Source organism: Diadema antillarum, unplaced genomic scaffold (genome assembly GCF_040938485.1).
Source record: "Diadema antillarum isolate AM-2024a unplaced genomic scaffold, OU_Dant_1.0 seq00000569_RagTag, whole genome shotgun sequence".
Classification (NCBI taxonomy): domain Eukaryota; kingdom Metazoa; phylum Echinodermata; class Echinoidea; order Diadematoida; family Diadematidae; genus Diadema; species Diadema antillarum.
In genome coordinates, this window is record NW_027271507.1 from 421,485 (window position 1) to 437,090 (window position 15,606).

Sequence of the window (15,606 nt, forward strand, 5' to 3'; positions counted from 1 at the left end):
AAATAGTCCAAGGTCTTACTTGACAAAAGAATTTTCGTCCCTGTTTATATGGTAGGAGCAATCACTACAATTTCACCCTAAAACAGGAAAACATTGGCATTCCATCTATTCTAGGTCCAGCTACAAATTAATATATGTGAACAAACACTGGCAATGAAAACTGAATTAATAAATTTAATCTCACAATGTGAACCCGCCATGCCAAGGACATGTCAAGCCAAAGCAATCAATAGTAGGTAGGCCCTACTGTTCCAACAATAAGGTAATAGTATGCATCCGTTAATCGTATCATACAATAGTGTCCAAGTGTCCATTGCCACATGGTAAATTGATGCCTATGGCAAGGAAAGACTGAAGTGGAAATATAAACAAGTTTTTTCACAAATGGCGTGTTTTTTTTTTATTCATAATGATTGATTGAATACCATATTTGTAAAAAAAGAATGTCCTAGGATGAATTTATGAATAAATATTGCAAGGTCACCTCTCTTGATGCTCATCTTTAAGAAAAAATAATTTTGTATGTATGTGTGTGTGTGTGTGTGTGTGTATGACAGCAGATATCAAACCACAAGAGTAGTGACCCAGAAACAAGTGCATGCAACAAGAGCTACTAAATCTCCCCTTGCTCTCGAACTGCACCTCTCTCTACAATTGGTAGCACGACATCATGAAATGACCTCTGATCAATGCCACGTCCATGCAATAAATTCATCATCGCTGGTCGGACAATGGGCACTGGTATTTATGACTGCCATATCATTTCCTCCGAGGCATGTTCCAGATGTGTAAAACCACCACTCAGTTCCTGAAACTGTTGCAGAGTTCAGGTAATGCTTGCATTCAGGGCTTCCTTTTTTTATAATTAAAAAACAAAACTGGATACAGGCACTCCAAGTCCAAGCAACTTTGTGAAAGTGTCACAATTAAATACATATTTGTGCATAGTGCACATCTGCAAAAAGAGTAATTTTTATTATTCTGTAACATGCTGTTACTTTTCTCATATAGAGCTGTAGCATTTCATCTTGGCTAGAACGAGAAATTCAGTGATTTCCTACATCACTTTCTAGGGGCTGTGAATGAGGATTACTTTCTTGCAGATGCAATGGTTTCACCACATTGCAAATCTGGAAGAAAATCACCAGCTTTTGTTCTGTGATGCACAGTTCCCACATTTTGGCATTTTTGCATATTGTAATTAGCAAACTTGAGAGTTGATGTACCAGTACTCTATTTTAATTCAACCTGAAGCATCTCAAAGACGATGAACTGCATGGAGAATTTTCCAATGATCTTTTCTCCACATTCATCTTTCCGTTTCTGTGTCCCTGCTGGCTGGGCACTCCAACATCCAAGACTTCATACCGTCACGCACAAAAATGATGTATTACTCTCAAAAGGTGTGCCTTTTCACACTTGGTTATTCATCTTACCTGGCATTTTTCCCTACCCCCCCCCCCCCATTCCCTCTCCCTCTCTCTGCAAAACTCCTCTTCAACTCTCTGCTGTATACAAACTAATATAAAAAATTTCAGTTTCCATCCTGCTTAGCCGAGAAGCCTTTGGGTGGGAGCTGACGCTTGATACAGTCTAATTCCCACAAGGCGTAGCCCCCAGAAATCTCTGATTTGGTATTCCACAGGAAACTCAAAGGCATCAAAACTTTCCTTCCACACCCTGTAACCCCCATCCACAATCCAAATTTCTATGTATAACTTTTCCCCCATGTTTTTGTAGTGGATGCCTGCATTCAGCTGGGAAATATGGCCCATCTATAAGTCAATACGGTCAAGGTAAGGCATGCTCCTCTGGGGTGTTCCAATTTCTTATTCATTCAACTTCTCCCAAACAAAAGCCACATGGTTATAAGGCAAAAAGAAAAAAAAAATGAAATTTTCTTTTCCTCGTGTCTTAGCCCCCCCCCCCCCCCTCCATCTCTTTTTCAGAGACTCCATTTTCATTTTCATCAGGTGCAAAATACGAAGCAGAATACTTCATGGTCAACATTTAGAAATGAATGTTGACCATATTAATATCTCCAGAAATACCACCATAACCCAAACAGATTCTGAAAGCTCAAATTCATGATTTACATATCATAACATCAAGTTACACACACTTTAGTATACACAGTAAACATTCTTGCCTCGTCATGGTCTGATTTGGGTTCCAGTATTCTGTAGGAATTAACAGGATTTCAAGCTTGCTCTCATCATCTGACTCATCACAAACATGTTTAACAACACGCCATTTCTTTTGAAGTTCATCTTAACCCCTTGAAGAGTAGTCCCAAATGGTGTCTATGCGGATGGGAAATGCGTGTTGTAGCAAAATCAGCCAATCCTCAACAGGTTAATAGTGTTGTGTCAGAAATGGCATCATGGGAGATGGAGAGAAAACAGCAGAAATAAAAAGGAGTGGTATTTCTTCACAACTGATATTTTCGCTGGATCAATGCCATTCATCTTGATACTACATAGCTGTCAAAAACACTTCTTTCTGCATGATACCTCTTCACTCCTTTCTATAACTACCATCTTCTTTTTTATGCAACATCTATTTTCATATATTGTTTGCCAAACAATTCACCGGAAACAAAGTGACAGCATTCATTTAGCCATGATTGGCATGTCTTGAAGAAGGGATATTGATCTGATGTTGAGGTACCCTCCAAAAGATTTTGAGAACCGCAACAAAGTCATTTATACGATCTCCCTGCTGCTTCCTGTCACTTCACCAGGCTATGCAGGAGCAGGCTTTCTAACTCCCCTTCTTCAACCCACTCTTAAACCAATACAATGGGACTAAGCCAGGATGGGCACAATTGACACTCATCAGTTGACAATTGTTTGGATTGTTTGCAGCAGAGATCTTCCTCCTTACTAGTCCCCCTGCCGCCAGCGGGCTGTATATCTGCCCACTCCACTCGCGAGAAATATGTAAGTTTACTAAAGGGGGTGGAGTAGGGGTGGCTGGACATTACTGGTATGTGTAAGGGACAGTGACTTTTAAACACGGATCTATTGAAGCCAATGTTTGCTCAGCCGATTCACCCTCATAGAGTGTCTGCCCTGTCATGTAGACACAGGTGTTTTGCTTGCTGGTTATTCTATTGCTCATTTGGGGTAACACAAGGAGGAAGATCCCCAAAATGTTTTTCTCAATTTTGGAATCATTATAAGTGATTGTTGTTACACAAACGGATGGCCATTACGAAGAGAGTCTCCATGTAACTTTCATGAACCAGGGAGGCGAGACGGTTCACCTCCCTGCATGTACATAATGAGGCCACTTCAACAAACAGGAGGTTTGGTATGGGGGTATAAGGAGGGTACTACACATTACATCTAACAGATGCTCTTCATACTTACTATAAAATGAAAATTATGTACATAACATGTATATTTCTACAACCCACTATCAAAACATTGACATTTGTAAGTGACTATATACAGTATATTACTTTAGCAAGGACATACTTTTTAGGTGATCCGAGTATCCTCTCGGATCACCTTCTGTATCTGTACTGATTCTTTGTTCTTCTTTTTCTTCTTCTTCTTTATTTCTCCTCAAAAGTTGTGCAGAGGTTAGCTCAGAAAGTGCATTGCCTCTCAATGTCAGAGTTATACCATATATGTATCATGTCGCAAAGACGACAGCGCAAGTAAAATCATAGCGATCAGTCGACCGTGACGTCACTATGACGTCATTATATGAAAACACATTTTCATGCATATCTCATTAATGGAATGGAATATTTCAATGAAAATTACGTCACATATATTTCAAGTCAAGCGCATTCTACTCATATTCTCAAAATTCATTTTTATCTCAAAACGCGCGCGTACGCGCGCGTTGAAATATTTGTATGCTCAAATCCAGCTCAAATTTTTTTTGCACACGTTTCAGACCATTTGGAGCATTTTTTGAAAAATTGAAAAAATTGGACGGACGCGTACGCGCGCGCACATATTCGCACGCACAGCTAATATAAAATAGAAATTTTCAATTTTTTCACACCGATCGGATGTCCAAAATGTCAAGGAATATTTCTACCAAGTTTCAAGTCGATCCGACTCAATATGACGTCATACGGGCCCGTCAAATTCAAAATTCCGCGCGTGCGTCAATGGGGACACACAGTGCAACTATGCCAAAAAACCGCCAATTTTAAATCGGATTTTACTCGTCAGGATGGACGGTGACCCCCCATTTTCTTTACATATTCTGAAAGGTGATGAGTTGTACATGTCATTTCATGGGCTGGCTATGCTGATAAAATGATTAAAAGATATCAAATTTCTTAATAAAGTAAAAAAAGTAAATTTTCAAAATGACGTCATCAAATTTCAAGTTTACTCGAGCGTATCTCACTAATCCTTTGCCAATTTTCACCCAAATTTCAATATGTTGTAGCTTATGAAATGCTCTTTCATAAATGTTATAAAACAATTTTGATTTGATGACGATATCACCTCGAAAAAATGGATGGAAGGTAACCTTGTCAAATTTGACCAGTTTACGTGTAATCTCTATGGGAGTGCAATTTTTATGGAAATGAAAATTGACATGACTATCTTTATCGAGCACTAGCTCACTTATGCTTCGGTGAATTTGTCTAAGATTTTAATATGTTGTAGCTGAGATGTAGGGCTATCGTAAGTGTGCCCTTCGTTTTTTCATACGTTGTCGGGATCACGTGAAAAAACTTGGTTGAAATTAAAGTTTATCTTCGATGTATTGAAATATTTCTTTCTTTTTGCAACTTTCTTTGCAATAACTCAAGAAAAACAGCCCCTATCACCTTCATATTTTGCACATGTTTAGTTCATGTCACGAAAATTATTTCACAAAATTACAACTACTTGATCAGACGCCATCTTGGGTATGTAAATTAGGGTCAAAGGTCATAGATGTTTCATCCTGTATCTTGGTGAATACATGTCCTATCTTTCCCATATTTTGCACACGTAAAGACCATGTTACAGGGATCATTTCATAAAATAACCACTTTTTGCTCAGATGCCATCTTGTCTGTGCAAAGTGGGGTCAAAGGTCATATGTACTTCTTTTTCTATCTTTGCTATGACGTGTTATCTCTATGGGAGGGAATTTTTTAGATGTGAAAATTGACATGACTCTCTTTATCGAGCACTATCTTACTTATGCTTCGGTGAATTTCTCTCAGATTTTAATATGTTGTAGCTGAGACTTTGCAGTATCAGGACTCGAATCATTGATTAAAAAAAAGATCGGATCACCTTAATTTGTCAGTGATGACAAATTACAATCTCTAGTCTTTCTTGTTTTTGCACAGGTTTTCGTTTTCTTGTGTACTGGTGTTTGCTTGATAAAAATCTCAAAAAGAATACCTTGCAGATGGGAATTACAAATACATTGTATGTATTTGTACTGACATATTGTTTAAATTGAGGTAAAATTCATAAAAATAGATAAAGCATATTTTCTTGGAGCAGAAAGTTTTGTATACCCAATGACTCTGGATGTTAGACACATTTGTGTATTTCATCACAAGATCATCTATTATTTATGTCTTGTTTTGATTGCATTTTGTTTTTGTTTTTTGTGCTTTGTCTTAATACAAAAAAAATAAGACCATATTTTTCTGTCTCAGAGGAAGTGGTCCTCTCTTCTAAAACATTTTGGTATGAGGCATATCTTCATAAAAACTTTCTACATTGAAACTCAATCTAGTAAACTCATCTAGTAAGCATGCTCAACATCCATTGATGAATCAGTTGCTTCAGAAAGCATCATCCCTACAACACTAGAACATACCTCAACCATCCAAGAAAGATTTGAATTAAATCAGAACATGAAATTGTATTTCTTGTTGTTTCATACAAGATGAAATGTTACACTTCTTCTGATATATCAAGTTCTAGCCATGTTGAGAAGAAACTTGGATAGGATTGACAGGGCAGGAGGAGAGGGAGGGATCAACTTTAAAGACTCTTTCATTTTTCTTCTTCTTTTTTTTAAACAAATTGCTAACTTTGTGAATAAGTTTTACTTTAATTCTGTTGTAAATATCCAACACTTAAAGATTCAACAATACTGCTAATCACGCTGTTAACATTTCCTTATTTCCATCAAAGCATCAAAATTTAGGTGCAGCCTTAAGATTATTCTCACCAACACTTCATTAAAAGAAAGGGAGAAAAAGGAATGAATCTGACATCCAAGATTTCCAGCTTTGGGAACAAACTTTGTCTTCTCCATCTTTTGTCTTCCAAAGTAAACAATAAAGTACAAATACGAAATTTCTCACAGTAAATTCCTAGGTATTTCTCCACTTTGTTGAATAAGTCCAAATAAATCCTTTGACCAATTGGGAGTAACAGGATCTACATGAGGGGGGAAGGGAGGGTGTTTCATGGGAGCTTTACACAAGCAAAAGGTGGCTCAGAGTGGGACAAAGAAAGGGAGAGACCCCATGATTGAATGGGGTGCCTGATTTTCAAATAGTCCTGCCATTCGATGCGGAGGAGTGCGGGCCCAATGAGTTTGGTAATCTCCGGAGATTTTCTGGTCCTCTTTTGTCCTGCTTGACACCTGGGAGATAACTAATGGGTCTAGCTTCTCCTTTCATCTATTCAGTGCAAAACTTTTTTCCCCCCTCCAAGTGCCAGCGATGTCAAACTGGGTCTTTCTTTCTGATTCTAACACCCCCCCCCCCCCAACCATGTTGCTGTTATACAGTTGAAATAAAGCATAGGAGAAGGACAACACTTTGCATAGTGAACATTGACTAGCTTGGAACTTGTCGAAGTCCTGCTACCTACAATTTGTTTCTGTAACTGGAGGGTTCTCTTCATCCAAAATATATCTGACAGTAATATACCTGTTTGGGAAGACATTCTTTAGAGACCTGCAGGCCAGGATGATGTTCCTATGGTAATCATAAAGCATTGTATAATGTACCTCTTTGAACCATGTCCATCTCTAGCAAACCTTCACACTGCACATTATGATGCAAGTACTGTAAAAGTGGATATTTTCGTGCAACTAATTTTTTACGCTTGACCAGGTAAGAAGAGTTTTGCTTGTTTTTAATTCTGCGGAATCAAGACATCCACTACTGGAACATATGACATGCAAAAATATTTGTGTGCTTTTATTTTCGCGCTAACTTCTGGTTGCGCGAAATGCGCGAAAATTTCAACACCGCGAAAATTTCCACTTTTACAATAGTTGACAGAACCGTCTTACTCAACCCTGGATCAAAATATAATATGAGTATTCTGCTGATTGTTGGGAAAGTATACAACAAAGTACCAGGCAATATCAAACAATTTAAATTTCAATATCAAGTTGCCCAGCAGTAAACAAAATTTTGAAGTCAGTAGTGAGATAAAAGAGAACATGCACTCACACCTACAATTTGATGGTGTACACTTTCCAGAATATACTCCCGAACTTTTGTCAGCATCATGGATTTTATCAAAAGTTCAATGTTTTCATGGGTATTGATAGAATTGAAATTGTCAAAAAAAAAGATATCAACGCAAAATGGTAAATCTTTCTGTCCTGTCCAGTAACATTGTCTGTTAGTTCAAGGTCGCTATAAAATTGAAAAGGCCTGAAAACAAAGTGAATCAAATAGATTAAACTGAAATTTATGTAAGGATGCACTGGTTGTGCATGAGACCAGCAGCTACCCACAAAAACTGCAAACTCTCTGATGCTTCTGCTCATGAAGGCTGACCCATGTTCAGAGATAAGAATCCTGTGAAACAGATAGGATGTGACTTCAATGGAGGTCCTGCGTGTGCAGGAGAGATGCAACCATTCATCCATTTCAGGAGGAGTCAATTTCTGTTCTTTCAAAGAGTTCTTTCAGAGAATTACTTATCAGTCATAACCAGTGATATCTCAAAAATGTACAGTGCCAGAGGCAGTGGTCTGCAACTCTATAGCAAGTGACCTATGGCAGGGATGGGACGAGGACATCATCTTAAAATGTCACCTGGAGCCCATCTAGCTTCACGGAGGACCATGTACGTGGTTAAGTGTATAGCATGTATACCCACTTCTTGGGGGTCAGATTGATAAAAATGAAGCCCGAAATCCTCCTGGGCCATTTGTTCATACCTTGTCCAAATAATTCCATGGAGGTCTACATCTGAGTTCTCAATGTACTACAGATGCAAACCTTCAACCTTTGGTTGACTATTACTAGTACCTGGTCAACACTTCCATCATCCTCCCACTTCATAAAGCATGCATTTTACAAATAACTAATGTAAGTTAACAATTTGCAAGAAGTCGACAACAGGATCTCTGCTTCTGACTGACTTGGAGCAGATGGTCACTGACAAAATAAAAGTATTTTGAAAACAGAGGCTGAACATTTATTGATAATCTTCTACCACATGTATCACAGTGTTTCCTATAGTAGTTCACATGAAAAGACAACAAAAAACATTTATGTGGGTAATGAGATATTGATCATTTGTCACAATTTGCAATGTAATGAAAACATCATCAAATGACACACACTTTCACCAGTGTTACATCATCTAATGTCTATTATTTGTCATTTGTCATGCCCTTCTTTCAGCCAGTAGTGTGAATTTCACAGGTAAGAGTATCCCACTGTGAATACATACTTCGTAGCTGCAACATGCAATGTGCCAATGACTGCCTTTTTTTATAAGATAAACAAAACATGCGGGGACAATTTTCTGGAATGTAAATCCCTATTTCTAGACAACCTGTCTGCTTCTGTCCTACTTTTAGTCATTAACATTCCCCAAGGGGGTAAAAATAGTGTAATTACATTGATTTATCTGGAACGACGACGATTCGCATCGAAGAAGGAAATCAATAAGTCCACCCAATAAGCTGATTGATGGAATGGCGGCACAGTTTTTTGTGCAAAGTTTCACTGTGGGTGATCTAAAAGACATGTTCTTTGAGGAGATTTATATTCTTTTTTTTTCCTCCAATCATGATGACTGTTTTTATCACATTGATGAGCTAGTATGATCGCTACACAAGTGATCACACCACATCATTGACCATGACAAATTACTGACATATATGGACAGTTGGCTTGAACTGCTACAGAACACCACATCAGTTTACAACATGCATCCTTCATGTTGTGTACTAGCTTTCTTTATAAAACATAAAACTCCTGACTAAAATATGTAAGTGATCTACAATCTAATTTATGTTTATCAAACATTTCAACAGATTTCTTGATTACCAATACACGAAAAATGCTACTCTGAAGGAAACTTTGAACATCTGAATTTTTCAGCACACCGACTCTTGAGAGGTTTAAAGACATCACATTGATCAAGTACAATATACTTTCTGATACATCCAAAACACAAAGTGCATAAAAATGTCTTGTAAGAAGAGTGATATACCAGGTACATTTGTATGTACAATGGAGTCATTAGCTGTGTTCTCCTTGAAAACAATATGGACAAAAATAACAAATCTCCTGCTGTTGTACTCATAAGGATTCATTCACTAGGGCCTACAGGTAATCAGAAAAAAACTTCTCACGCTGTGTAAATTATCTGGATGATATCGTTCTGCAATGCATTTTATGTTCTTTAAACAAATATTATGTAAGGGGAGATAAGAAAACAACAGTAGTGTTTGTCTTGGGCAGGATATTCATATTGAACGGGAGTGACTCATCCTCATCCTAGCTCAAGAAAGCGAGTCTCTCTGGCCTATTTTATTTGTCAGTGTTCAGGCTCGACATCAAAAGCACGCAGTGCTTTCAAGCTGATTTGTCTCCACCACAAAACGAGTTCAGAGAGACACATGGACAGACAAGTTTAAGACCAGCCATTAACCGCTGAGCCACTAATTTTGTGTCTCTACATGGCAAACACAAACACTGGTTGTTAAACGGCTGAATAAAGCCCAAAAGGCTGTACTTTGCTGTTGTTGTTGAAACAACTTTAGAGCAGTGTATACGCTGCTACTTTCCTTAACGTCCCCCATGGTTCATGCGAGATGGTACATAAAATCCGTCTAGACTAATGGCTCCGACAGACAATCAATTCTAGCAAAAGGAAACCTCGCAAGTATCAGCCAAGACTAAACTAGTCAGAAAACACTTCAAAGGCATCGTACCAACCTACCTCTGATATCGCTTGACGTTCTTCCCTAGTTGAAGTCAAGGAGCATTGAATTGAATTCATTTTATTTCCATGAACAACAAAAACTTATTTTTTTTACAGGTACATTCCAAAAATGAAATGCAAGAGAACAAGAAAACCCAAAATGCAGTATTCTTTTCATGAACTGAAAATAAAAAAAAAAATAACATAAACTACATAGGATCATATGAGGTGATGATTACAATAGAAGTAGCACAACTTTAATTAAGAACTTTGGTTAAAAAGAAGTAATACTTTTGCTTGAAAAAATAAAATTTGCACATCTTTAATTTTTTTTTTCATTGTTCGTGAGATGCACTGCCATATTGATCTGGTTTTCAAAGTATCGAAAGTATTGTTTTGTTTTGTTTTGTCTTCTTTTGTTTTGTGTTTTTGGGTGTTTTTTGTTTTTTGTTTTTGTTTTTTTGCTTCAGCTGAATCAAATGATAGATGCTAAAGGTTTGAGAGTAAAGGGTACCACTTTAGCCAGGCCCAGGAGGAAACAAATGATTTAGTCATTTCTTCATTATGGTCTTAAGATATCCATACACCAAATGTGGTAAATATGATTTGATTTGATTTCACTGGATTTCATTTTATTTATCAGGTTATCCACATATTACATTTATGACATTCATCTACACATCAAAAGTTTTGATAGTAACAAAAAAAAATTCCATGTATAGAGAATGAACTTTACATAACATTTAAAGTTAAAGGAAGATATCATACCAGAAGATTTTCTCCTGTATTTTATTTATTTACTTTTTTGAGGTGGATATGTCTGGGATAGCAACATGAAGATGTTTGGCCTGTGACTTGCACAAAGGGATCTGATCTCCTGACTTTGCATTCACTGTTCTCATTTGTAGTCATTGGCACTGTCTCGTCAACCAGATCAACACCCCCGATTGATCTGGGGAACATAAAAAAGGGCTTACACGAGGGATAAGCTCTTTAATCATCTAATTGCAGATGTGGACTTCTATTCCTCAAGGACTGGAAACATTCCCTATTAAAGCAGGAAGATTATAGGATGAAGCAGTCCATTTATATGGCATCCCGATAATCTCCATTTTAATGGAATGCCATGTGACTGGCGTTTAAAAGATGCTTTTCACAGTGTTGACTCACATCCTTCTGTCCTATAGATCGCAACTGATCCTAGAGCATCTACTTCTGTCTGAAAGGAACACAAAACGTTATAATGAAAATGGAGCTTCTTTTTTGAGAATTCTGACCAAAATTCAAAGTACCCGATTATGGAAGATCAGTCCCAAATCATTAATCTCCATTTTCCAGCAGAATTGGAAGAACCTCTGATAATTTGTTTGTTTGTCTGCTGACTTGTTTGTTTGTTTGTTTGTTTGTTTGATTTACACAAAATATAAGTAACATCCATGGAGTTGTACTGTCAGTCAGTCTGGCGTTTGCAGCAAAGCCACACAACTCTCAAGGACAACCAAAGAACACACACAAACTCACACAAATGCATATAAAACTGTACAAAGACACACATATAAGGCCTTCAAACAAGGAACCTTTATACATGCGGTAGGTTTCTATCATTTAGCTAGGGACCGCATTTAAGTGATACAGATAACCCCCACAGACAGATGCCTAAATGTCTTTCTTTACATTCTGCACACAGACCTCATTTCTCAGTGATCAAACCCTACATGAGGCCTATTGTACCTTTCCATCAGCTGACGCTCATGGTTCACTTGTGTCTGTATTCTTCTGAATGGTTCGCATTTGGGAAGCATCAATTAACTACTGCAAATGCTCCTAAAAGTATAAGTAAGATATATTACGGTACTTACAGTTTATACAGGCTCTCCATCCTTGCAAAGGATAATTCCGGCAAACTCTGGATTTTGTTGTTATTCAGGCGCCTGCAAAAGAACAAAATCATAGGATATTAATCTTCTTGCAAACTTACCCTTAATGGAATAAAAGACATTTTCACATTTGAGATGAATAACAATCAGAAAAGAAAGACTATAGTTGTTAAAATTTATCTTACATATAAAACAGTCTCTTTGGGATTGACTTGGATAACATGGATTAGTGTGAATCAATTACTGATTATTGCCTGTCAAGTATGTTCCAACATGACTCCAATCAAAATCTGCAAAATTTACATGAATAATGACACTTGACAGTCATCAAGCTCCACTGTTATCAATGTTACGATCATCATCCAGGGGGCTGGGTGGGACACTGTTTTACTAAAATCTTGCAGCATTTAAAACGAAGTTACAACTGAACTAAAACAGCGCCAGAAGCTGTGATTCCATGAGGGAATCAACAGAGAGCCATGCACCAACTGGGCCAAAGACGCTGAACTCTCATTAATTGTGCGAGAGGGTTTTCATCAGATCTTTTCTCCCTCCAGTTGTAACTCAATAGAAAGAGAGTTGCTATCAATTATCCCTTGAGAAACAAGTCAAGTTTTGCTTCTCACTCTTGTGATTCCCTGCTGATGATATCAAACTCCATACAAAGGAGCCAGAAATCATTTAAAGTGACAACTTGCAGGTGGACTCTGAAAGACAAATCCTATTTCCCTCTGATGCATCGAATGTCAAAGTTAATTTTTCCTACAACCCCTCCCCACCCCCACATTTTTTCCATCACTAAGTTTAGGAGTAAAAATGTGCCACATTCAGAGTTATCCTTTACATATATTCCTAAACAGAACTCTGCAGAAAGTTGACCTCCATTACTTTCATAGAGAAATATAAGGAAGGATAATCTTTCAAGGAAAACAGTATTTCATAAACTTGTTTGCCTTTGCCTTTAGTTGCTATTTAAATTGCAGTACATGTAACAGGTCAGGTAAACATCTGTTTGTTTTTTATTCATTTTTCTTGTAATGCATGAGGTCCATCTACTAAGAAAAAAAAAGAAGAAAATATCTCATCAAATATCTACATGTATTATCACACAGACCAGGCCATCATTAGAAAGTAAAAATGTAATAAAAGTCAAAAAGACTTTTGTATTGAAAAAAATATATATATAGCACATGACATTATAGATAGATAAATGGCTGGATATTGCAGAGTGTGGTATAATTATTTACAACCCTCTGATGTACATGGAGCCACATTTATTGTATAACTGGTACCAGTAGACAAAAACCTAACCGAAAGAGTAAAAGACATCTGACATAAAATTCTGTTTCATATCACCTTGATTGATCCCAGGCCTTCAGACATTTACTGCGATATACATTTCACCAATCGCACCGCAGGAAGAATTTGTACCAATTTGTGGCTAAGTATCATATTCAGTGCTTAGGCAATGCTAAGAAAACAGAAAAGCCTGAGATCTACTGAACCACTGTTAAGTGTGTGAAAATGGCATTACCACCACAACTACTCTCAAAAGAGGTCATGAAAATGAAAAATGGATTAAAATTTCTTGGGAAATCTAACTCTTCAATCCTGTTCCCTCATTTGAATGGAAAGCACCTTCCTTGTGCCATCTATAAACAAAAGACTTTTGCTGTCATCAAAATTGCAATGCAAGTGCATGTTGCAGTAATTCAGTCTTTGTTCTGTATGATATCTTTGTAATGTTGATATCACAGATGACCATATGCAGTAGCTGCAGCTGAAATAGGCATCTTATGTTCTTGATTATATATCTCATGTACAGCAGCAGTTAAAAATTCAATATAATGAGCTTTAAGGTTAATAGATATATAACTTACTTGGACTCTGAAAGCCAGCCTGTATAATTTTTCATTAGAATAAATGCCTGTTGTTGGGAATGAAGTTGTGGGAACACAAATATAAATCTTTCAAAACACAAGCCTCAAAGCAGACACGTGTCCAGTTTTCTTGTTGCTTTAGCAGTTGCTTCGAATAAGAAGAACAGATTTTATCACTTTTTTTTTAATGCATGGGAGGTGACATGTGGCAGTCAGTGTTGATGGGCAGCATTTTTAATGCAGCCTGTATACAATGTATAAAGATTTCGGGGTTAACTGCTGTCATTTATACTTCGATACTGTGAATATATCCATAGGAAATATGCACCTACCAAGCTAGTATTGTTAACTGATATCTTTATTAGATAAACTAAGTAGGCCTACATTTTAAACCATTAAGTAACATTCATTATTGATAATTTCTAAGAGATGATAACTACAAGTGATTTCTGCCCAGAACTAACTGGTTGATAGGTGGTTACTTGTATGTGATGCTTGACACCTTAAAACTATTAAGCAGAGAAGTCCCCATGCACACAGATTAGAACTGCATAATGACCTTAAATACACACTGGAGATCTAGTGAGCTAGCGCTACACTGTCTCTGATATGAAGATAGCACCACACCCATGTCAATTTTGGTTCCAGTGTGTCTTCATTGATGGGAGAGGAGACAGAAGGGTTGGAAAGAAGATTTGAGCACACTGTTTAGTCTTTGGGTAAAAAAAACACCTCATTTTGACAGATAACTCGAGAGCTGCAGCATCTCATGACAGAAGTTTTATAAAAAGTGTGTGATCTCTAAATATACTCAAATGATGAGACCTATCATTTGCATTGTTGCTTTGAGGCATTTCAATTCAAACCAATTCATGATTTATAGTCCATGTCGGTGATAGCCTACCTTTGACAACCATTGACAGGGGTCGACTAGGGCTGCTCAGCCCACTAATGGGGGGTAAAATCAAATTATTCACTTGGGGAAGGGGGGGGGGGGGGTTGAAGGCACCAGAGGATCATGTTCGTCATTTTTCTTCAGAGAGCATTCCTTGAATGAGTAACAGGGAATTATCTCCATGTGATTCAAAGTGAACGACCTAAGTGTCGCCTTTTACCGAGGCAACTCCCAAGATGCTACACGGCCAAGTGGCCTCTGTAACCTCAGTATTTACTCAAAGCGGTCCCCAGCTCCTAACCTGATTTACCAAAGCATGGTTCTCTCATAGCAGTTCTCCTAATGAAATTAGGCGCTAGATGACTATTGATCGCCGACTCGCCAGTCACTTCCACGGATACGTTAATAGCGTCAATGCATGTGTCAATTACCCGCGCCCTGCGAGAATGTCCGCTTCCCTTTTATCCAAATCTCCCCCAACTGAGAGCGGGAGGTGGTTTGAGACTCAGCATGGGTTTGCTCCGCTTTCTCCTGGAGACAACTGCAATTTTACACCGTGGCCAGTTCGTGAGCCGCAAAAATAAGTTGCATTTCCATGACCTCCAAACCCTCCCTCCCCCCCCCCCCCCCCTTCCAATTTAAAATGACAGTCTTTTCTGTGTAATTGGAAACTGGTCTTGGGAATATTTCTGACACATGCTCTTCCACACATGACAAATCTGATTCAGAATGAGAAGAAAAGGGGTGACAAAATCTACTATGTCCTTCTCTGCAGACTACGATAACACATAGGCTGATCATTGACTACAAAACCAGAGCCCTTGCATTTTAAAGAT

The 15,606-nt window shown here is 37.8% G+C and overlaps 1 protein-coding gene across 1 annotated transcript in view; it reads right to left on the reverse strand.

Moving 5' to 3' along the window:
• The window catches only part of LOC139735284 (slit homolog 2 protein-like), a 165,147-nt gene that overhangs the window by 127,823 nt on the left and 21,718 nt on the right, over window positions 1–15,606 (reverse strand). The window contains exon 4 of the mRNA XM_071646040.1: window positions 11,978–12,049. Within this exon, the coding sequence (XP_071502141.1) occupies window positions 11,978–12,049 (72 nt within the window). The remainder of the gene's footprint in view (window positions 1–11,977; window positions 12,050–15,606) is intronic.